At 34.1% G+C, this 25,091-nt stretch overlaps 1 protein-coding gene across 1 annotated transcript; it reads right to left on the bottom strand.

Moving 5' to 3' along the window:
- Positions 1 to 3,672: 3,672 nt before the first annotated feature.
- Positions 3,673 to 25,091, bottom strand: LOC149795474 (MORN repeat-containing protein 4-like). The gene is made up of 4 exons (XM_089965278.1): positions 25,015 to 25,091; positions 21,531 to 21,722; positions 11,377 to 11,486; positions 3,673 to 4,586 (listed from the first exon to the last, which is right to left on the bottom strand). Exons 2-4 carry the CDS (start codon positions 21,704 to 21,706, stop codon positions 4,435 to 4,437), a joined length of 438 nt encoding a protein of 145 aa, XP_089821404.1. The 5' UTR covers positions 21,707 to 21,722; positions 25,015 to 25,091; the 3' UTR covers positions 3,673 to 4,434.

The following is a 25,091-nucleotide window of genomic DNA, read 5'->3' as shown; positions in this document are numbered from 1 at the left end:
AAGACATTAATGCCATGCTATCAGATTGTAATTCCCTCTTATGTAATAAGTCCTCAGACATACCAGAATTGGCTGCAGAGTGTATTATGTAGACCAAAAATGTGCTCAAAGTACTGTTGAAAGCAAAAACATCTTTTTGGGAATTGTGTGCTTGGATCTTTTAATGTAATTTTAACAATTTCAGTCTATTGCTACAGTTTCTAAAGTGTCCTGCAGCAGACAAGTGGGATTGTGTCCCACCCCAACGCATTATCCTGACACCAGGACAACCAGTCCTAACAACAGCATCTTAATGCTGAGCACCAAGCAAGGTACACCGCTCCCTCGATAACTTGCGCCTGGATAATTTGCGATCCCGCTTATAAAGCGGTGTCCGTCTTGGCTCCCGATTTGTTTCCAGAGAAAATGTATTTAAAATATCTTTAAAATATGCTGAACATGATTACGATAAGAATTGATAAATTGCATCTTGATACATTGCTCGTTTTATCATCGAAAATGGTGATTAATGCCCGTAAAAATATAATCCATATTTTGAAATTTGCAAGTTCTAAAGAAGAATTAATTTCCGAGATCTCGAAAACGCTTAATTACGCGTATTTGGAGGCCAATTTTTGATCTGGGACGCAGAAAATCACCGAGGCGGGAGTCCTCCGTATGCATGTAATAGGTGCACGGGGAAAATTCAAAGATTTGCTGGTCCTGTTTCAGCCACCTGCTTTGTGGGAAAATGTGTTGATCAGTTAACTGTGCTGATATTTACAATGACAGAATTCAGTGACTGAAAGACTCTTTGATGTACTGTTGCCATTTTATAAGAGTACATTAAAAAAAAAAAAAAAAAGAACATGATTTAACAGCTAGGCGGCTAGTTCAAAGGCTTTGACTGGTGGCCGAGTGACAAAATGTACTGATATTTAGTGATTGAATTCAGAGGCAGAAAGACCCAGTTTTAAAATCCTAGCGAGACCTCTGTTTAAAGATATCATATGTTATGTAAGTTTTTATGATAAATAGTTGTCAGTATACTGTAAATAAACAGTCTGGTGAAATAGCGATCAATGAAAACTTCTGGTAAATGCTAACAGGTGGCAACAGAGAATGAAATAAATACCAATTAAACGTCGTCTTGTGTGAAAGTCACGCTCTGATCCGTTAATTCCGTTTCAGTGTAAACATTATAATCACAACATATTCTGTTCACTGAAAACATGAAAAGGGTCAATCGAAACCCGTGAGTACTTCTGTGAGAACCTAATTACATATACATGCCGGCTTTGTTTTGATCAACAACTTGGGGAAGTGTTTGTTGCATCAAAAAAAAAAATCGATTACAAGAGACCTCGGGTGCTGGATTAAGGGTCTTCCAGCTGCCTTTGACGTAAAGAAAAACAGTAACAGAGACAACAACGATGATAGTGACTTCGAATGTTTCAGTGAAACTGATGTCATTAATGCCGAGGCTGTTTGGGAGAAATTCTTACAGACTCATGGTCCAGAGATGGGCGTTTCTGGAGGAGTGGATTTGTGCTGACAATGATTGCCCCACAGCCGAATACATGTCAGATGAAACTATAATTATTTCTATAGCGAACAAATTTGCAGCAGAAGACGATTCTAACTGGAGTAACACAAATGTTTAAAGTGATGCAGACGCAGATGTTGCACCCGCCACCCCTCTGCACTGGAAGCAATCAAATATTTTGATATTGCCAAAAGGTGGCTGGAGACCCAAAATGTTGACTAGGTAAAGCTCATGCAGTTGAGAAATCTGAGGGATTTTGCTCGGCGGCAGAGAAACCAAGGAGTAACACACACAAAAAAATATAACTGATTTTTTCAAAAAGTGAATTGATATTTGTCAAGCGTGGCGCAAACGGCAAGTATTAACTTGTTCTAATTTACGTTGTTTTAAATTTGTAGACCAATTAAATATGTTGTACTGATTAACCCTTTTTTTTTGTTTTCCATTTTACTTCTATCGCATTCAGATCTATCTTTCGATCGACACTGTTTCTCGAAAAGAGTCGATCTTTTGTATATATAAAAAACGTCTAATTTGGATTAAACAATAAAACTAGAATGTATCCAATTCAACATAACAATTAGTGATGTAGTACACAATGTGTGAAGTGGTACACGTGTTAAGCGAACGGAAACCACGTGGAATAATGTTTTCGATGATCGCCTCAATATACTGTAATTTATCCTGAAATTAATGTTGTCCTATGAGGAAATAATAAAGTACACCGTTATGAAGAGATATGTATTACCAGTTAATCTCAGAACGATTATAAAGTGAGTATTCAACAGTATAATCTGCCTACCCCTTTCTTATTTCTCTGTTATGTCGTCAATCACTTTATTGGTTTTGGGCTTATTTTATAGGTCCCTCGATAACTCGCGCCTCACTTTATAGTGCGGTCGATGTTTCTGGAACCCGATGTGCGCAAGTTATCGAGGGAGTGGTGTATCTGGTACTACCATTTTGATAAGTCTTTCACCTTTGCATCCAAAATACCAAGCTACTGGAGTGGTTCTTTTGGAAATTAAAAATATTAATGCTGTAGAGCATTCCCTCCTGTGCAGGGGTTTCATAACAAATTAAGATTGATTTAATGTTGGATGATTTAAAATGACAATTCAACATAAGCTCTAATGACCTTTTTACTGACACTACATAAACAAAATAGGTATTACAACAAGAGCAAAACATTCAAACACGTTACAACTTGTCAATACAAATTGTACAAAAAAACAATAAACGACTTGACATAAGCAAGTAAAGCATTTTAAAAGGTGGAATGAAAGTGAATTTATTATCTGGATGAATTAAAAAACAATTGAGTCATTAAAAAATTAAAACATTAGTCAAATGAAATTGACAAAAAATGCAGAACTTAGAAGCACCCAACTAGAACTTAAAAAAAACATTCTATGATGCAGCTTATGCCTTATTTAAAAAGAAAGGAGCTAACAGTATGGCACAGAATTAGTACAAAAAGACAAAGAAATGCTAACACGACATTGGCTGTCATATGTTGGGGGGGGGGGAATTGAGTATTATTTACAGTCTTACCATTCCAGGATAGAATTAAAGATCTAAATGAACTAACGTTTCATTGCTCTCTTAAGTGGATTGGTAGCTCATTTCAGAGTAGCAGTCAGAGGTCTAAAAGATTTTTTTCCATTGGTGTTCTTAATGAATTACAATCTTGAATATGCAGGTGTACCAATAGCCTGGAATAGTGTTCATGCATTAACAATCATGATGTATCCAAAATGTCTTCAAATGAATTCACAAAAATCCCAGAATAGTGATTTAGTCCGAAAGTATATATGAGCACTTTGTAATTCCAATGAATAATTGAAATAAATCCTCTTGGATCAGACTGGTTCCAGATGTTTAGACAGGAATAAAATAATTTTGTTTTGTTTACTTAAAATATATGAAAACCTAAGACACAATAATAAAACCAGGATGAGGGTCAAATGTTCATGTCCAGAAAATTCTAAGTTGTTTAAAAGGTCAGGTTTTTTACTAAAACTAGTACCAGAAATTTCCAGGAGTAAAACCAATGCTCTAAATTAAGATCCAAGTAAACATGTTTACCTACAAGTAATAATTATCATTAAATATACTCTACAAATTAAATATACATAACAAGGGACTCTTGTTTCACTTTTATTCTTCACAGTTCATCAGTCTCCCTCACTGACAAATTCAGCTCGACGGTAGTGATGGGTAACATATTATGGATATTAAAATGTAGTTACAAGTTTAAATGTTTTCTTTAATTATGCATAAAATAATAAGAGTCGTACAAAACTAACAAATAAATTCTCTAGTATGAAAACTGGTTGCATAACAACATGTATTATGGATTTCGTAAGCTTGTGCAATGGTGCCATTTAATATTTTTCTGATCAGTCAGTCTTCTGAATTAAGTTAAAGTCTTGATTCTTTGCAAAACATGATAATGAACTAAAATTTATCACATTTAGTCCAATTATTTTTGTATTTTGTTATGATGTATGTACTGTACATTCTTGTGTGTGTCAGATCTAACAGCACAGACCTAGCTCTGTCACCACATTATGTGCCAAGAGATGCGGGTCTGTTCAGTTTATCAGGCCTAATCAATAAATAAAAAAATAACATAAACCCTGATCTTTCCAGCAAATTATGCTGTCTGTAATGACATGTATTAATGTTTTCTTCACTATCACTGACTGTTGTTTGGAGTTGGATTTAACTTGTACGGAAGTATACAAGCAACTTATTTTGAGTGTTTATTCCATTGCTTGGTCACAATGTTCCCCCTCCGTCAATGCCATGTTACAGCAAATCAATCAGATTATCTTTGTCAGCCTTTTCTTTGATCTATTTAAAAATTATAATGGAATATGGATAATGACTGGCATTGAAAGTATCTATTTTGCATGCTGACTTCTAGCTTTATCAGCTGCTTGATGGGCTTTGCGTATCTCAGCTGGACATTTTTCACGGCGTATGAGTTTGCTACCTTCAAAGTAGCCCTCATTCCTTGGCAAACCTTGAGTTCCATCAGAAAATGTGACCATACCTGAAGAGAAAAAACTGAAATGGAAATAACTGCCACTTCATTTTTCAGTTGTATAGTCTTCAGCAGGCCATTAAATTTGATATGCAAGCAAATCATGCAGTGCCAAGTGGCAGCTTGTAAAACCCACAAAAATACAAAGAAAAATGTCCACCACCCACTCAACTTGCAATTTACAACCATTACAAATACCATAAAAGAATTTTCAACCCAAACGTGTCAGTATGGAAATCTAAAAGCATCAAAATTTCATGTTCATTTCACTCCTTTATCAAAATTATACACTGAAGTAATGGATACATCTTAAAGGGTGCTGCACAATACAGTTTATTTGGTGAGGGTCTTAAACAGAAGGCAACTGTGTTGTGAAACCAAATAAATAAAAGAAATTGTGTTGTGAAACCAAATAAATAAAAGAAATTGTGTTGTGAAACCAAATAAATAAAAGAAATTGTGTTGTGAAACCTAATAAATAAAAGAAATTGTGTTGTGAAACCTAAGTTAGGGAAATGGGCATTCAGAAGTCCTAGTTCCTCAGATCTGATGCTGTGGAATGCTGTATATCCAACTCTTTCACATCATTATCAAGAATTACAAAGAAATTGGGTTAAAATCCCAAATTCTTTACTGTATGCTGCATATAACAAAAGTTAGTAAATGGGCTTCATAACTATTAGCAATAATAAAAAGAAAACTGGGAATAAAACTTTTTCAATGTTTCTTCATCTGTATAAAGCTGGATTGCAATTTGGTTGAAATCTTACAATCCTTGGTAAAGTAATGCTGCAGAAATCAGTCAGGAAAACAATCAGGGGCCATAACTCCAGTAAATTATGTCTTAGAATGCTAGCAATCAAACTAATTTAATGCCTAATCAATGTAATGATGCAAGCTAAATTTTCTGAAATCCAAGAATTCTAAATAAAGTTACGTTATAGAAACCAAAGTTAGAAGGATAGGAAATCAGGGGCCATAATTTCTAACTGATGTTTTAGAATACTGGAAATCAAATTCATCCAAGGTCTTATCAATATATTGAAATCCAACACAAATAGCTAAATTTAAAGAATTCTCTGGAAACAAAGTCAGGAGGACACATGATCAGCGGACATAATTCCTGTAAATGATGTCATGGAATGCTGAAAAAAAACTTTCTCAAAGTTTCATTGCTCAAAGTTTTATCAATATATTTAGGCCTGTACCAAATTAGATTGAAATCCAACAAACCTTAGTAAAGTTATTTCGTGGAAACCAGATTAACGAGGACAGGCAATCAAGGGGCATAACTCCTGTATATAATGTCAAGAAATGCTGGAGATCCAAGTTTTTCAAGGTCTCATTAATTAGCAATTTGGGGCATAATTTGAACAAATGATGTCATGGAACACTGGAAATCAAATGTATGCAAGGTCTTGGTAAGTTAAAATAGATATGAATGCCAAATGTTTATTGAATTCAAATGATCAGAGTTATTATGTGGAAATAATAGTTATGAGGTCATGCAATCAGGAGCCAAAACCCTCTAAATGATAACACTGAAGGCTGGACAGTTATACTGAGGGTCTGAGGTACCACCATTATGTGACTGGACTTGCTGGTGTGCGCTCTGTTCATTCTACTAATGACCAAACAAAAGTGATGTCGTTAACAGTAGAGTTATCAAGCAAATAAAAAATTTCAAATTGTATATAACCTACCAATGAAAAGAATTTGATAATGCTTCATATTTAGATATGCATTAGCATCATTTCCATTGTACACTAAAATAAAAGCATGTAAAATAACACTGACGTCATGAGCATTCATGATGGAATCTCTAATGGTTTCAAAGTGTTAGAGCCATTCTCCAGGGACTCTGAGCAATTAAGATTGGAGACTTGTTTCCCATTACCTATTCATATATGCAGCAGGTGTTATGAAAACTATAATTAATACCTCCAATGTTGCCTGGAGGAAGTGGGAGGCGTGGGATTTCTTTCAAAAGGGGAGATTTTTGTATTTTACATCAATTTAATTAATTATTTTCAACTAATGGATAAAAGTATTCTTTGTTTCCTACAAATCCATGCAAGAATATTTATTCAAGCAATTTGGAGCTAAAATATTTTTCCAAAAATTAATCTAAGCCACACACCCCTAATTATTAATTGGTCAGATTCTAACACAGTGCCCTCAGCATGAGGAAACAAATTACATGTGACTATAATTAGCATACAGGAACAGATGCTGCCTAGCCAATACCTTATCGGCTATGTTAAAAGTCACTTTAAAGATAAACTGCAACATGTTCAGCTTAACTATGCTGATGTAAAGATGCTTATTATTTACCTGCTATCTGAGATCAAACAGTTCAATACTGGTATATACTGGTAGATACTTTATTTCTGCAAAAGGTTGTATGACCCTTGTTCACAAACATAAACTTGTACATACATGTGACATGGTAGATATCAGCAAATGTTATGAGTATCATAGTCTGAAAAATTATCAACAACATATTTCAAAGTTTGTAGGAAGAATAACACATACCAGTTCTTTTAACACTGTTATTACTCTAGGGTCTTAAACTATGTAACGAGAGAGATTTACCAACCAGTTCTGTATAATTGAAAAATATTGACTTATTTCTCTAAAATACAAGGTAAAAGAATTAAAAATACCTTACAGAATGGTGACTGAATTCCTACAATCCTAAAAGATCTATCAATTCCAATAGTTCCGAGTGATCCAAATTAGTTCCAAAGGTATTCAGAATGATGGCACTTCTGTCTTTAAATGAATTCACTAATTCCAACACAGCTATTAATCCAAATGTCTTTGAATAAATTCAATTATTCTGTACAGCTATTATATAGCCAAATAGTCATTAAAAGAATGTTATAGCACTGCAATTCCACTGAATGATTATATTAAATAAATGAATCAATTATCTCAAATAACTCTTCCAAGACCAATAGTACTACTAAGAATGTCTAATTCCATGTAATAATTCTAATATATATACAAAGCTAACACAATAGTGAGAATGCAGTATGATGTTTTGAATGAGCCATCTTGTTGAAATCACTCAAACCAGCAAACAGATCAGCTGTTATAATTCAGGCTAATCACATATTAGATCAGGCTGGCCTTTTCCAGAACTAGTTTTCCTTGTTGGATCACATTATTTTTTTTCGTACTTAACAGTATTAATTAACCTTGAAATCTATGAATGAATGGATCTATGCATTTGATACATGACTCATCTTACAGTTCAAACTATGATCATAGGATTTTAACATTAAAAATGTCATTAACCAAATGACCCTTACAAAATCTATTAGAATGAAAATAATATACATAGCATAGATATACACCATAATAATATATACCAATGGAAATTCCATCTGAAGAATAGTAAACTATTTGCTCACATAAATATTACCTCTTCTCCTGTCCCCCCCTCCCCCAATTCCATGTCATGGAGATGAGCCTATAGTATAAAAGGGGGTTAACTCTTCTAAAATAATGCAAGTACAACGATTGGTACACATGCACATCTTGTGATGATAACAATAAGATTTACCAAGTTTTACAGCAATCCACTACAAACTTCAAGACCAGTTGTGTTCAATAGACCTGGTCTTGTACTGCATTCAGCTGCTGGACAAAAAGGGCTATAACATTAAATAAATTGCTGTAATGAAGTGATCTGTCAATATGTGCATCTTCAAGTGATAGGATACTATCAATCAACTTTCATCACAAACTATGGGAAATTGTGTCATACACTGCATTAAGCTACAAAATAAAAGGGCAATAACTCTAATAAAATTGTAACAGGAAATTGATTTGTAATTTTAAAGATGATGACCATAATAAATTGACACCTTTCATGACAATCTAGTAGAAACTGCAAGATAAGCTTCACCAAAGAAATTCTACCATAAACTGTGTCAAAGTATAAAAAGTGCAATAACTATAAAAAAAATTAATTTGTTGACATGAATAATAATGTGATGCCAAAAATAAGCACCAACTTTCATGACAATCCATCTGGCACTGTTACTAGCTGTGCTAACAAGACTGTGCCTTATATGGCATTAGGCTACAAGGCAAAAGGGGCAATAATTTTAGCATTACTTGTTCAAAGTGATTTGTTGAGTTGCACATCATTAAGTGATGACCATAATATTTACAATTTTCACAGTAATCCATAAAAACCACTGAGACTAAAACTGTTGTGATAACAAAATTGTGTCATACACTGCAATGAGTGACAAGAAAAAAATGGCAATAACTCTAACAAAAATGGCCAAAGCAGAGTTATTTGTCAATACGAACATCTTCAAGTGATGACCGTAATATTTTAATTTTAATAGCAATCCATAACAAATTGGGCTGCCAGATGTGGTAACAAGATTGTGTCATGCAACAGGATATAAAGGGCAATAACTATAAAGGAGAAATTGTGTTATTTAACAGGATAAAAAAGGCTATAACTATATAGGAGAAATTGTGTCATGCAACAGCATAAAAAGGGATATAACTATATAGGAGAAATTGTGTCATGCAACAGGATAAAAAGGGCTATAACTATATAGGATAAAAAGGGCTATAACTATATAGGATAAAAAGGGCTATAACTATGTAGGATAAAAAGGGCTATAACTATATAGGATAAAAAGGGCTATAACTATATAGGATAAAAAGGGCTATAACTATGTAGGATAAAAAGGGCTATAACTATATAGGATAAAAAGGGCTATAACTATACAGGATAAAAAGGGCTATAACTATGTAGGATAAAAAGGGCTATAACTATATAGGATAAAAAGGGCTATAACTATACAGGATAAAAAGGGCTATAACTATGTAGGATAAAAAGGGCTATAACTATGTAGGATAAAAAGGGCTATAACTATATAGGATAAAAAGGGCTATAACTATGTAGGATAAAAAGGGCTATAACTATATAGGATAAAAAGGGCTATAACTATGTAGGATAAAAAGGGCTATAACTATATAGGATAAAAAGGGCTATAACTATATAGGATAAAAAGGGCTATAACTATATAGAATAAAAAGGTCTATAACTATGTAGGATAAAAAGGGCTATAACTATATAGGATAAAAAGGGCTATAACTATGTAGGATAAAAAGGGCTATAACTATATAGGATAAAAAGGGCTATAACTATATAGGATAAAAAGGGCTAAAACTATATAGAATAAAAAGGGCTATAACTATGTAGGATAAAAAGGGCTATAACTATGTAGGATAAAAAGGGCTATAACTATGTAGGATAAAAAGGGCTATACCTATGTAGGATAAAAAGGGCTATAACTATATAGGATAAAAAGGGCTATAACTATATAGGATAAAAAGGGCTATAACTATATAGGATAAAAAGGGCTATAACTATGTTGGATAAAAAGGGCTATAACTATGTAGGATAAAAAGGGCTATAACTATATAGGATAAAAAGGGCTATAACTATATAGGATAAAAAGGGCTATAACTATATAGGATAAAAAGGGCTATAACTATGTAGAATAAAAAGGGCTATAACTATGTAGGATAAAAAGGGCTATAACTATGTAGGATAAAAAGGGCTATAACTATGTAGGATAAAAAGGGCTATAACTATGTAGGATAAAAAGGGCTATAACTATATAGGATAAAAAGGGCTATAACTATGTAGAATAAAAAGGGCTATAACTATATAGGATAAAAAGGGCTATAACTATATAGAATAAAAAGGGCTATAACTATGTAGGATAAAAAGGGCTATAACTATATAGGATAAAAAGGGCTATAACTATGTAGGATAAAATGGGCTATAACTATATAGGATAAAAAGGGCTATAACTATATAGGATAAAAAGGGCTATAACTATATAGAATAAAAAGGGCTATAACTATGTAGGATAAAAAGGGCTATAACTATGTAGGATAAAAAGGGCTATAACTATATAGGATAAAAAGGGCTATAACTATGTAGGATAAAAAGGGCTATAACTATATAGGATAAAAAGGGCTATAACTATATAGAATAAAAAGGGCTATAACTATGTAGGATAAAAAGGGCTATAACTATATAGGAGAAATTGTGGGATCAAATTGACTTGTTGCATGTTCAGGTGATGAGCATAATATTTACCTCATTTCATGGTAATCCATAATTTTTACCTCATTTCATGGTAATCCATCAAAAATTACAGGACAATTGTACCAATTAGACAGTTCCAAAAAAATGGATTACCACACATGCAGATGCTTTGTACCACCTTCTATATATATTACCAATATTACAATGTGTCCTAAAGACTGATTTATATTTTAATTTCATCATGCTATACTTAAATTAACAGCTAAATTATATAACAAACCAATAACTGATGAATTCATTAATTCAGTATTAATAAATTCTTGAAATACACTAAGAAATGTTCAGGTACCATTGATACTCACTTAAAAGTCAAGTCCAACTGCAAACTGCACAAAGATCTGATGTCGCATAATGTGCTGGCATATCTGGGTCTGTGCAGTTTTTTAGGAGTATTCAGTAGAACAAACAACAGAGACCCTGATGTGCTGGTGCATTATACTATTGCAGATCAGGATCTTTGTAGTTTGCAGTTTGTCTCGACTTATGACTGGGTCTGTGCAGTTTACAGTTGGACTCCTCTCATGAGCAAGCATACATGGTACCAGGAACTTTACCAATGTTACACAATACCAATTTTCCAATTTATTTTTCTTTTTAAAACAAACTGAAAAGAAATTTAATTTAGAAATTTAATTTACTGACCTAAACCACATATTTTACCATCTTGATATTGTCCTTCATACTTCATTCCATCACAGCGTATAAACACTCCATGGCCATTGAATTTTCCCTTTCGAAAATCTCCTTCATACCTGTAATTAGGCAGCAACATAATCATACTCATCACAAAATGAGAATAATGAAATTTTCAATATTATTACTTGATTGCCAACAGAGATGCGTTTGCAGTGACTGGTGTGATTTTTGATAATTTATGATGCTGCACTGTCATGATGTCATAATGTATTTTATGTCATTATGCTTTAGAAATGGTCTATTTACCATACAAATGCTGAAATTCAAGATTTTGCATTAAATTGTTTACTAAAACAATTACAGACCATTACCTAAGTGAATATTTAACCCTATGAACCTGTAATTTGATGATACAGTGGAACCTGTCTTTAAAGACCACCCCTTCTGCTAAAACATAAAGGTCTCTTGTGACAGGTGGTCTCTCTTAACAGGTCATAACACTATATAATCAATAAATATATACATGGAAAACATGGTCACACAAGACAGGTGGTCTCTTATAGCAGTGATCTCTCAAGACAGGTTTTACTGTATTGAATTGCACATTGTGTCAATGAATGAGGTTAACGGTTCATTAAACCTGTTGTTTGCTTCACAAAATGTCAATAATTGTGCAAGATGTATCTGGCAATTCAGACAGGCTTGTCTGGATATATATATAAATTGGGAAAATTCACTTCACCTTTGTGTTATTCTTAAACTTATTTACCAAACAAAACTCAATTTCTTGAAAACACTGTGTAAAGTAGATATCTGATTTTCACTATTGCACAATGGCAGAACCTGTCTTGAAAGACCACCCTTCTGCTGAAAAACAATGGTCTCTCATGACAGTTGGTCACTCATAACAGGTCATAACACTACATAATTAATAAATCTGTGCAGGGAGATCCTGGTCTCTCAAAACAGGTGGTCTCTCATGACAGTTTAAACTATGTCTTTTATCATAACTTGGTATGGTGTGCATTTGTATGTGTCACTGTATGTCTATACTATAATGTTGATCATCTAAGCAGAAATTTTTCAGACTTTTCACTCATCCAACAGCTGTGGTGACTGTCATTTAGGAATGGACTCATGACCAGAAAGGTGTGAGTTTGATTCCCTTGCAGAAGGCACTTTATTCAAATTGCCTTGCCACAATATATCATATATACTCACTTATAAGTTGCGTCCTCGATTCCAGGTCTGTTGTTGCATAATTCACCAGCAGATCTGGGTCTCTGCACTTTGCAAGGAGTAATCAGTAAAACAAACTAGACAGACCCTGATCTACTGGCACATAGTGTGACAGCAGATCAGGTTACATGCTGTTTTCAACTGAATCCAACTAATATGTGAGTAAATATGGTAACCTGCAGTACCATAATAAAACCATCCCAATAAATTCACCCATCCAAACCAATGGATCTACAATGTTCTTTTATCCGGACAAAATCCATGTCTCTCATGTAGTCCATATAATCAACATTTAATTATGTCTGTCTGTCAGTCTGTCTGTCTTTAATGATTGGCCCAATACACACCTCTAAAAATACATACAAACATGCTAATTTAGTTGACTTATTCACTCATTTTACTTCCTCCATTGATATTACAAGTAGCAGATTATAGGAAATTATCAAATTTAAACTGAGGTAAACTAAACCACTTTGCATACTGGTGTCATTGCCTAGCAACTAATAGTCTGGCACTCATACAGGTGTATTGATCTAGGTTTTCCTTAACTGACCTCATTTTAACCAGTCAACTCCAAATAAATAGAGTACATCCAAAACACAATCCAAAAGAAGCTCATAGTTGTGGTCTTTTTTAAATTGCTACTATGGCAACAGCACAAGAATCACTCTTCCACCTGAAGATTTTCCAATAAATGACACAGAATCAATAAACTGACACAAGTCCAGGTGGACAGCTGTACATTTGAGATAAATTTCTGTGTCATTAGCTCAGACAACTTCTTTTACAAAGATGCACATGATGAGGTTGTAGAATGGGGACATGCAATAATAATTCACAAGGACATAGCTGCTCGTGGCTTTTAAGATGTAACTGTAGGACTGAATTATTGATACAAGTTTTCTATAGATTACAGCTGACAAAATGCGTTGAGATCAAGCATTAAGCACCATGTCAATTGGCTTTTCCACACATCTAATCAATACAGGACATAGGGGATTATCACCATATTAAAATCAGATTTGCCAAAAAGGGGAAGATATATATGACTCAAGGATATTTTGGTGTTAATAACACCTTTCTATAAAAGACAAAGTCACAATTCACTGATGAAAAATTTGGATAGGTTTACCCTTTATTAAAAGATCCTTTTTTTATATGGACTGAGAACTCTTATTTTCATCCTAAAATCCTATTTTAAAAACAGGACATTACACTCAGTTTCAAAATGAAGAAGTTTAATACTTAAAATTTATACTGAAAACTGCATCTGAACTTGAGAAAAGTGGGGTGGGGGTCTCTTCAAAGTTATTGTGGTGCATTGGTTAGCATGCTGAACTCGTGAATGAAAAGATGCAGGTTCGAATCCTACCATCAGATCAACCTAGATCAGCTATCATGGTGTGCCCCTGGGAAAGGCATTTTACTCCAAAGACCTCAGCACTAAATAACCTATTTGTGTTGCTTTGCTGCAAAGCACTAAACCAAATCAATCACATCAAAAAGAAAATCCATCATGTTATAAAATGAGGTCAAACCCGATATAAAATGTCACATTTTATTGACCAAAGGATGAAATATATCCTCTATTTGCTGTATATCTTTCACTTCTGTGCTTCATATACCATATGTACTAGCTTACTGGTATCAGCTGAGTCAAACTGCATATAAACAAAGATCTTGATCTGTCATAGCATAATGTGCCTGCAGATCTGGGTCTATAATCTTTTTTCTACTTATTACTCCTAAAAACTGCAATGGCCCAGATCTTCTGATGCATTATGTGATAGCAGATCTGGGTCTGTGCAGTTTGCAGACAATCATAAACGTATGCATATGGTATGTTGGAGACTACAGATTAATAAGCTTCATAATGAACTGTCGAGGTAAATGTGCATTTTTGTTTCTTCTTGGGTAATAATGGTATTTATATCATGGTATTGGCTAAGAGGTGAAGGACAAATGGAACTAAGTGCCTTTCCCAAGGACACACTATGGCAGCAGACTAAGACTGAATCTTCAGCTGTAAGTTGGTGTTTGTTCTTTCACAAGACAAGAAAAGTAGGCTATTTAGTACCTAGGTAATTAATGTAAAGTGCCTTGCCCAAAGATACATAATTATAGCCAAAACTGGCTTATCTAAAGGTAAGATTCAAACCTCCATTCCATCAATTGCAAATCCAAAGCTCTGACCACTTAACCAAAGTTGCTCCTCCTGCATTAGTTGCTTTGTACAAAAAAGGAGGACACATCAGGGTAACTGTAGGTTGTACATAATGTATGTTAAACAAAACTGAATAAATTTGGTTTTGAAAGCAAAAACATGTTTCTCCATTCCCCTTGATAAATCATGTCAGTCTGTGACAATGATATCTGACAAGAAAAAATAAATCCAGTAAGGTGAATAAAATCTAATTTTGTTACAAGTATAATATAAATTATCTGATTTTTAGGCTCAGATTCTTCATGTCATAAATTGGCAACAGTTTGGTCCATTTTTTCATTAAAAAAGTCAAGAAAAAATTCTTTCAATATGTAATGACCTGAAAGGCTAAAGAACTCACCTACATATTAATGCATATAAGCCAACCAAATTTGATTTGTCTACCTGAAATCATTTTTGCTTTTGAAGTTTTTGTCAACAGAGGTCATGGTGGGCCATAAAAGCAGTACTGTATGCCAAAATTGTAGTCTAAGTGAGACCTACAGTAACCACTTACTGGTTATTTCAACAACAAATCAGAAACAGTTATAATACTTTATATTTTCCCTGTAATATTTGTGCCAATTTTCAAAAAAAATTGCGTGCCATCTATCCATCCATAGATCATGTTCTTGCTACCTACTTAGGGTCAAAGTTACAGAATGTTAACTGGATATTTGGCCAATTTTGTTAATACCAGAATTGGGTGAGTAGTTCCAAACTGATTCATGAATCTTTCTCTAACAAGACTTTTTTATGGAATATTTTGTGATGACAGATCTGGATTGCATCCTTGCTCTGAGTGATGAAAAATTTAACCCAGCGACGAATTATCAGATTTGCACTCAAGGAAGCTGTGAAGCTGTAGCCTAATGTTTAGTCCCATACATGCCTGTTTCATAGATGCTCGAAAGGCATTTGATTGGGTGAACCACAATAAACTCTTTCTGAATCTACTGGTAAGGGTCTCTCTACATATATTGCTTTCCTTTTGTACATTTGTCTGTTATTCTCTATAAGACAGGGTAAGGCCAAGTCAGATATTTTACAGTAACCAATAGGGTTAGACGGTGAGGAGTCTCATTCTCTTCAACAATTATACTGATGATATAAATCAGATTGTGTAAATCTAATCTAGGTTGTTATATTGATGGTCCAAATCATTGCATTACAAATGTTAGTAATTGCCCCTATTGTAATAAGTACTGTAGATTACCAGTCTGTGACAACTATGCTAATGGAAATGACACATTGCATACCATATGTACTTGCTTATAAATCAAGTCAAACTGCAAACAACAAAGATCTTTATCAGCCATAGCATAATGCACCTGCAGATCAGGGTCTATCTTTGTCTGTTCAAATAATTACTCCAAACAATCTGCACAGACCCAGATCACCTGGCATATTATACAATGGCAAATCTGGGTCTGTGCAGTTTGCAGTGAGGACTATCTTATAAGTGAGTATAGTTGGTATTGCATAAGACCAAAAAAGCATAGTCTATATGTAATCCGGACCTAAATGTCATGACATTGCTGTAAAAACCCAGTTTGCACCGAATGGAAACATTCTACACCTTGTTGTGAAATTCACAAGTAATGGTCACGTAATTTCTGCAAACTTTTGTCCTGGTAATCAAGAGAATATTTTGAATCAGTGCATAGCTCCCTGATTTTGTGTTAACATGTTAATATGATAATCTGGCACCTGTAGTTGCTCTATAAAGGTTTTATGATTTAAAAATGTTTTGTAAAAACTTGTATTGCACCAAGGTTTGGAATGTGCTTTGCATGTTTGTATGTTTTGGATTTTTAACATTGCTTTAACAATTTTTCAGTCATATCACTATGATGTCTGCAGTGTAGCAGTTTATAGTGATATCAAGCACTGAGGCATCATGCCACAGTCCTAACACTAATCTCTTAATGCTGAGCACCAAGCAAGGCAGCTGCTAGTACCATTTTTATAAGTCTTTGGTATGAGTTGGCTGGAGTTTGAACCCGCAACTTCCTGCATCTGAGGCAGATACTCTAACCTCTAGGCCACCAGAGTGGTTCCAAGCTTTGGTGTAATTTTTTATGCAGAGTTCTTATGTATTTCTACTGGTATATTGTGTCTTTACTTTTGCTGCATGACTGTAGATGTCAATGAGCTATAAATAGGTATCAACAAGCTTTAAAATAATCATAATAATGAAACTGGTTACAAGTTTGGTGTAATTTCTCATTGGATCTGTTATTCGATTTGGGTTCTGTTGTGGCATGGTGATATTTTATTAAATATGTCACATGGGAGGTATTGTGTTATAGATTAGTTAGGAAAATATTGCTGTATGGTAAACATAAGGACAAGGAGGTGAGCAATTAATTCATTCCTATTTCCTGTGTCTGCAGATGTATTTAATGCTGTGTTAAGATATAATTTGAGAGAGCTCATTTGTTTGAATTCTTCATTGGAATTACAAAGTGCTCATTAACTTTGGACTAAAATATTATTCTGGGATTATTGTGAATTCATTCAAAGGAGTTTTGGACAGTGTCATTGTGATACATCAAGACTGTGTGGGCACTAAAACATATTCAAGGATATTGGTACATCAGCACATTTGAGAGCTGAAATTCATTAAAGCGCTATATTCTTTTGAACTTGTGATAGAACTTTTTAGGAATATTTAGGTATCATAATACTGAAAATTGCTCTTAAAGTTTTATTTTATAACACAAAAACATTGTCTGCTATAACATTCTTTACAGATGGTGTTTTAATTATCCACACCAAGAGAGTGTGTCTTTTCTTTTTGTGAAAAAAAACAGATAAGGAACTTTAGAACTTGACTGCTATAATATTGTAATTCTGTAATTTTGCAATGTGATGTGTTAGCTGCATATCAGGAATCATAACTGGTTAAGAACCGGAATGGTCAGCTGTATCTTTTCAGAAGATAAAGTTGATCCTAAATATTAACTCGAGTCTAATATCATGTCTGTATTTTTGGTGTTTTTTTTATTATCGCAGCAACCATGTATATATTGTTGTATTGACATTTTTAATGAATTAAAAAATTCAATTTAGTCATTTCATGTTTTATCTTTCCAGTCGACCTGTGGAAACACTGGTATCTGCAAATTTATCTTAGATCTTCAAAAGACATTTGAATTAAAATAATTTGGCTGAGTTCATTTTTGTACGAAAGAAATGAGCAGATCTTAAAGCTAAATTTTGGTAAGATTTTGCTTGAAACAAATTTATGTATATTTTCTTAATCCAATGTGGGTATGTGAGAAAGCTTGCCAGTAGCTTCTTGTGGGTCGATGGTTTTTCCTGGGTTCTTCCTCCACCATTAATACTGGCAGCCATGCATAGCCTATCGTGTGCTGAAAAATGGCATTAAACCCCACAACAACAACAACAACATTTACTTAATAATTACTGATGACTTACAATAAAATCCAGATTAATGAATTATCTAAAAGAATAATAAAGACAATTTGATGTGAGTTAGTATTTGTGAAATACCAAGACGTACAGATGAATTAAGTCCCTGAACAATGTTCTACTGAATATCATCGTTGAATTTGAAATTTGATGAAAATTATAAACAAGCGGGCATAATCTTGGGGGTGGGGTGGCTGATGTAATTAAAACTTTTGTACAAGTTCAAAACAGGCTCACCCATGTTACACAGGTGAATCACATTGTCAATTTAACAGACAGAACACCAAGAACTTGAATGTTGGGTGTATTCTCCTCACTAACCTAGAAGTATGGGTCCATTGTAGTAAGTACTCAGTGTTGTACATTAATGAATTATTAAAGTAACCAATTAAGTAATTGATTACTTGAAATATACAATTGAAGTTGTAATCAATTCCTACAAAAAAGTAATCAGTAATTGTAATTGATTACAAATTCTGGTAATGTCATGCAAAGTTATAATTACTTTAAATTATAATTACTATTTGTCATAATTAAAATTAGCAACTTACAACATAACAGCATGATTGGAACAATGGAAATAAAAAAGAGGACCAAAAAAAGCTGTTTACAAATTTTGTGAAATTAATTCTACTACATTGTACTCAGTGTGTTAGGTCGAACTCTTGGTGCAAAGAACATTGTTTTGTGCAAAACTTGAATTAACCAATGAGAACACTGAGTTGTGAAAGACTGAACAAAGTAATGTAACTGTATTCTAATTACCCTGTTACTAAAAGTAATTATAATTATACTTCAGTGTGACAGAGTAACTGTGTTTGCAATCAACTACTTTATATTCTTATAGGAACTAGTTTTAATTCATCATCTTTATAACAGTAATCTATACAACACTAAGTGCTTTGCTTGCCTTCATTCATTTTGACTATATGATGTAGTACACGAAGCTGCTGAACAATTAAAAACACATTTGTGTGTGTGTGTGTGCATGCATGCATTAATGCGTGTGTGTGTGTGTGATTTGGACTTTTATCGTAGATTTAAAAATGTTCAGTCATATCACTATGATGTCTGCAGAATGGCAGTTTATAGCGATGTCTAGCAATGGGGCATAATGCCGCTGATATGTAGCATCATGTCCCACCAAGTCACATTATCCTGACACCAGGCTGACCAGTCCTAACACTAACCTCTTAATGCTGAGTGCCAAGCGAGACAGCTGCAAGCACCATTTTTACAAGTCTTTGGTATGACTTGGCCACAGTTCGAACCTGCAACCTCCTGTATCCAAGGTGGACACTCAAACCAGTTAGGCCACTAGAGTGGTCAACACATATTTGAATTTAGTGCATATCCAGCATGTTTGTATTGTTCAAATGCACAGAAGACTGAAAAGGTCATATGTATGGCTTAATATAAATACATAAATAACTACCTTTTGATATGGAGGCAATCATGAAAAGTTTCCATGGTTTCAGTTCTTGCTGTTTGATTCATTCCTCAAAATCCATGCCAGTACTAGACATGCTAATCCTCATCAATTACTTCATGAGAGTTAATATATTTAAGTATAACATATTTCCAACTATGAACAAATTTAACCCAGATCTGCCATCACAAAATTCACCACCAAAAAAGAGTCTATGCTGTTCATTTTTACCAAATATAATTGTTTACAATTTTTCTGTATTGTTTGTTTAAGTGATTACTCCTAACAAACTGCAGGGACCCAGATCTGCTGGCATATTATGCAATGACAGGTCTAAATCCATACCCTCTGCAGTTGAACTCGACTTAGAAGTAAGTATATATGGTAATCAAAAATAAAATGAAATGCAAAGACCCCAGTATGCTCAGGACAATTTGAGTCTGGATCTATACCAATTGCATCTTTTGGCACAAGTTTTCTGTCAATCATCATGATTTCATTCAAGCAGAAAATTCAAAATTTTAGGAAATAATTATGTTTATTAGTTGGCAGAGAATTCTCCTTGAATATGTCCAGTTCCCATGCCTAACATATATAGGTCTTAATTTTGAAATGGCCTAGACCTTTCCTGAGGGACACGGATGTGAAAGGCCTGGAGAGCTCCATAATTTAACACAGTACAAGCATGATAGCCTTTCCTCTTTAGAGTATGTGAATTATGACCATATAGGACTGTTTTTTTTTATATCCAACGCTTATCCAAGGTTATAAAATGATCTTGACATTGCAGAAAGGCATAGGTAGATTAGGAGATGTGTGGATGTGAAAGGTCTGGAGTACTCCCTGATTTTTTCAAGTTTTCAAAAGAAAGGCAAGGATATTATATTAAAATGTACAGGCAAACTGTTCATAAATTAAGAAATAAGTACATTTCTTTCAGTAGGATTATATTAACTGTTTGCATCATGAAAACTGTTTGTGAATGAAATTTACTGTAAATACTTTCTTATAAGTTCAGTCCATCTGAAAATTACATAGACCCTGATCTTCTGTTACATAATGCACAGACAGATCAGAGTCTGTATTGTTTGTTGTGTTGTACTGATTACTCCAAACAAAGTGCATAAACCCAAGTCTGTTGGCACATTATGCAATGGCAGATCTGGGTCTGTGCACTTTGCAGTTGGATTTGACTGAGTATATTCAGGGCAATAAATTGAAGTCTGTGCATGTCTGGTGTTTGATATCTCAGAGGGATGACTTTTTCTGGCAGTGGCCAGAAAGCTTGTGAGAGCATTCTCTTTTCATTCTTTTCTCAACTTCGTTCACAATTTCATTCATGGCATGCATGAATATATTGAACAAGATGGACAATGTCATAATGATGTTCATCCTTATAGACAATATATAATTCTTCAAAATGAGAACAACAAAAAACATAATACTGGCCAGGACTTTTATACATGGTTACTATATGCAGGGCTTTCATGGCTACTTTTACTTTACACCCAGCTATTTTTAAAAAAAACTGTATCCCCACTGAGGAGGTCCCCCAAACCGCCTGCCTACTTTGGCAACTCACCCTCCACGTTTCAATCTAAAGTAAGGTCCTGATATGAGGTCCAAGGACAAGATCAGAATGGCAACATGCCTTTAAGGTGTGCACACATGTGCATGCATGTACTCACTCACACACACCTACCTGGCATGGGTTTCATTTTTAAATATACACATTAAGGATTTATTTCATTGTCACAGGAATAATAGCTTTAACAAACATCAAAGAAGGATGTAGACCATGTTTTTTCTTCAATTTTATCCTATTTTATGACTGACAGACAAACTTCTTACCTGGAATTATCTGAGAAAATCATCACTCCACTTCCTTCACAAAGCCCATTTTCAAAGTACCCATAATACTGGGACCCATCAGGAAATGTCATTTGACCATAGCCATGCCGTTGACCTGTTGAACTCCATTCTCCATTGTATTGGCTTCCATCTGGATATTTGTATGTTCCCTTCATTGTTTGTGGTATAAATCTGTTTGGACAGAATCAACTATATGTTATCAATCTGGAAATCATTTAGGATGAAAAAACATGATGCTACTATAACTTGAATTTTTTTTTTAAATTACCAAAATCAACTGATTTATTGAAGAATGAAAATTATTAACCATAAGAATCCTATATTTGTCCTTATCTGTAATTACTGGCATTGCAGTTGATTTAATAACATACATAGTCGAATGATTTCAAAACTTTTGCAAACTTTTTTTTTTTTTTAAATCAGTAGTGTCCAACCACGGTTTTCCTTTAAATGCAAACAATTGTAGTTGGAGGAAAGAAATTGATTTTCATGCGAATGTTTTAGATGTACTGTATTAGTTCCTTTGGAAGGACTTTCATGAAACAACATTAACTGCAAGTTTCTGCAATAAATTAAAGCTCCAAAAATTAATTTTAAAAGTAAGGTATTAATTATAAATAATTTATTACAGAATTCCAAAGACTTTTAGAAAAGACAGAAACACCTATACTCCTGTATTTGTTGATGACACAGATTTTCATCTGCAATACTAAGGTCAAAAAGTCATTTGGAACAAACTCTGCTATTTCTGTAACACAAAAATATTTCATGTTTGTATGCTAGCACAGTAATTTACCAAAACAATATATTTTGTTCCTCTGGAAATTTATCCACAAATAAAGAAAGCCCAATCTATCTGGAACACTTTGCCTATTTCAACAACTGGATTGATTGTATTATTGACTGAGAAGTTACTCATGAAAAATTAGTTTGATGAATTTTTAACTTCTCAGTCAATTCTTCTTATGTAAATAGCCAATATGGTTCACATGGCAGCTATCAGCATACAGTCAAGCAGAGGTGCACAGTATTACAGGTACACTGGTTTGCTGCTGTATTTTTTCTGTGGTTGGTGTTGTTGTTGTTCTAGGGTTTAATGCCATTTTTCAGCACAAGATAGGCTATACATGGCGGCCAGTATAACAGGTGGAGGAAGAACCCTGGAAAACCCAGGGAAGAACCATCGACCCACGAGAAGCTACTGGCAGGCTTTCCCACGTACCCACGCTAGCTGAGCCTTGGACTTGAACCCACACAGACAGAGGTGAGATGGCAGTGATCTGGAACGGTAAGTGCTTTAAACCACTCTGCCACGCGGGGCCCCCTTTTTCTGTGGTACATACCAAAGTACTTTTTTGCTATATTGATACTTTGGTAGTTTTCATCAGTATGTAATTCATGGAAATTCCCAAGTAATTTTGGTATGAATTTAATAACATGAACAGTATGTTTTCATTTTTCATACAAAATCATTCAAAAAATTATTGTTTTACAAAACAGTTGTATTGGTCACAAATTAATTTTTAATATTACAATTATAATTATAATTCTTTAATCCCATGTTTGACAAATGTCACATATGCTAGCATAGTGGCTGAATATGATGTTGTGAAAGATATTCTGGCAAGATCCAACATCTGGAAACATTTGGATTTCAAAAATATTAAATTTGTAGCTATTTACTAGTATATGTTAATGTATTAAGTATATGTATTTCTTTATAGCATTGAGAATCAACCTATGATTTTTAGAAGCACAGTTTGTTTTCTGTTTGAATTCTACATAATTTGCTGAGTGTGTTTTACGTTTACTGGCCCTTGATGACAAATATATTGCCTGGGTGTTTGCATCTCACTCAAAGTTTCCATGCCTAGTATATCAATAGTGTAGCTAGTGAATCAGTCTTCAGTGTTAGCAATTCCTCTTTTTGTCAACAAGATCTTGCATGTCAGCAAAATGACATTTACTGGGTGTCACATAAAACTGAATCTTAATAATTCCACATTAGCTACACTTTTAGATTATAACTTACACAACAATTATCATTAACAAAGAAAATTCATATCCTATAATGTACTAACCATTTAATTTTAAGGGGGAGGGCTGCAATTTTCTTAAGCTGAAATATTTTCTTATTTCTCAAGATATTTTTTCAAATAATATAATAATATGGTGCTAGTTTGCTATAAAATCAGTGCAAGATGGGGTTTTCTGCTACATGTATTGCCAAAAGGATATTTTAAAAACAAGATCTACCATAGCACAAACGATTTTATCATACCAGGATCTACAGTGAAAGTATATTGATCCATAGAATGGACAATAACTTGCAAATGGTCAAAATGCATCTTTGAGAGAGAGAGAGAGACAGACAGACAGACAGAGGGGTTAGCTTTATTTCCAACTTGTAATAAGGAGACAACAAAGATGGATTCTTCATGATCAGGATTACCTCCTGTGCTCATTGTTCATAATTGTTCCTGGTTATAAACACAATTATACAATACATTTATACAGCAGCAACATTTGGGTGACTGTTTGTCCAGTTGTATACCTGACAGTCAAGTGATATACCCGATAGTCCTGTTTTATACCCGATAGTCCAGTTCTATACCCGATAGTCCAGTTGTATCACTTGTATACCCGATAGTCCAGCTGTAGCACTTGTATACCCTATAGTCCAGTTGTATCACTTGTATACCCGATAGTCCAGTTGTATACCCAATAGTCCAGCTGTATACCCGATAGTCCAGTTATATCACTTGTATACCCTATAGTCCAGTTGTATAACTTGTATACCCGATAGTCCAGTTCTATCACTTGTATACCCTATAGTCCAGTTCTATCACTTGTATACCCGATAGTCCAGTTGTATACCTGATAGTCCAGTTGTATACCCGATAGTCCAGTTGTATACCCGATAGTCCAGTTGTATACCTGACAGTCCAGTTGTATACCCGATAGTCCAGTTGTATACCCGACAGTCCAGTTGTATACCTGACAGTCCAGTTGTATATCCGATAATCCAGTATTATACCCGATAGTCCATTTGTATACCCGATAGTCCAGTTGTATACCCGATAGTCCAAGTTTTCAGCTGGTTGTTGCCTCCTGAACACGATCATTTTTGCGTCATGTGCAAAACTTTGAAAAAAGCAATGTCTACTTCCGTCAGTGGGTCCTACATGTTAATTATTAGTGCATGTTCTATGATTTTACATGCAACTTCATTATTTATTAATGCGAAAATTTGAAGACGTTGCAAGGGAATGTAACTAGGAAGTTCACTCATCTTTCTTGAGTAACTTCTTAAGTTTTATCATTAACTAGGGCAGTATTTATGTGAGTTTGTCTCTGTTTTGATTCAATTTAGTTATAAATATTTTTCGTGCAGCTTTTAATTATAACAATTATCATAAGTGACCACATGAAAACTCTTTACACGCAGTTTTGAATGACTTACCTTTATAAGATTCCTTGTATCAGGAAGTAGACTGTCACATCACACACTCTCACCTGCCAGTGTAAAACGTCATCAAA

The sequence above is a fragment of the Sinohyriopsis cumingii genome, chromosome 7, assembly GCF_028554795.1.
Source record: "Sinohyriopsis cumingii isolate HCF-2022 chromosome 7, ASM2855479v2, whole genome shotgun sequence".
Classification (NCBI taxonomy): Eukaryota; Metazoa; Mollusca; class Bivalvia; order Unionida; family Unionidae; genus Sinohyriopsis; species Sinohyriopsis cumingii.
The sequence above is the reverse complement of the archived record's forward strand: the minus strand, read 5'-3'. Positions and strand labels throughout refer to the sequence as shown.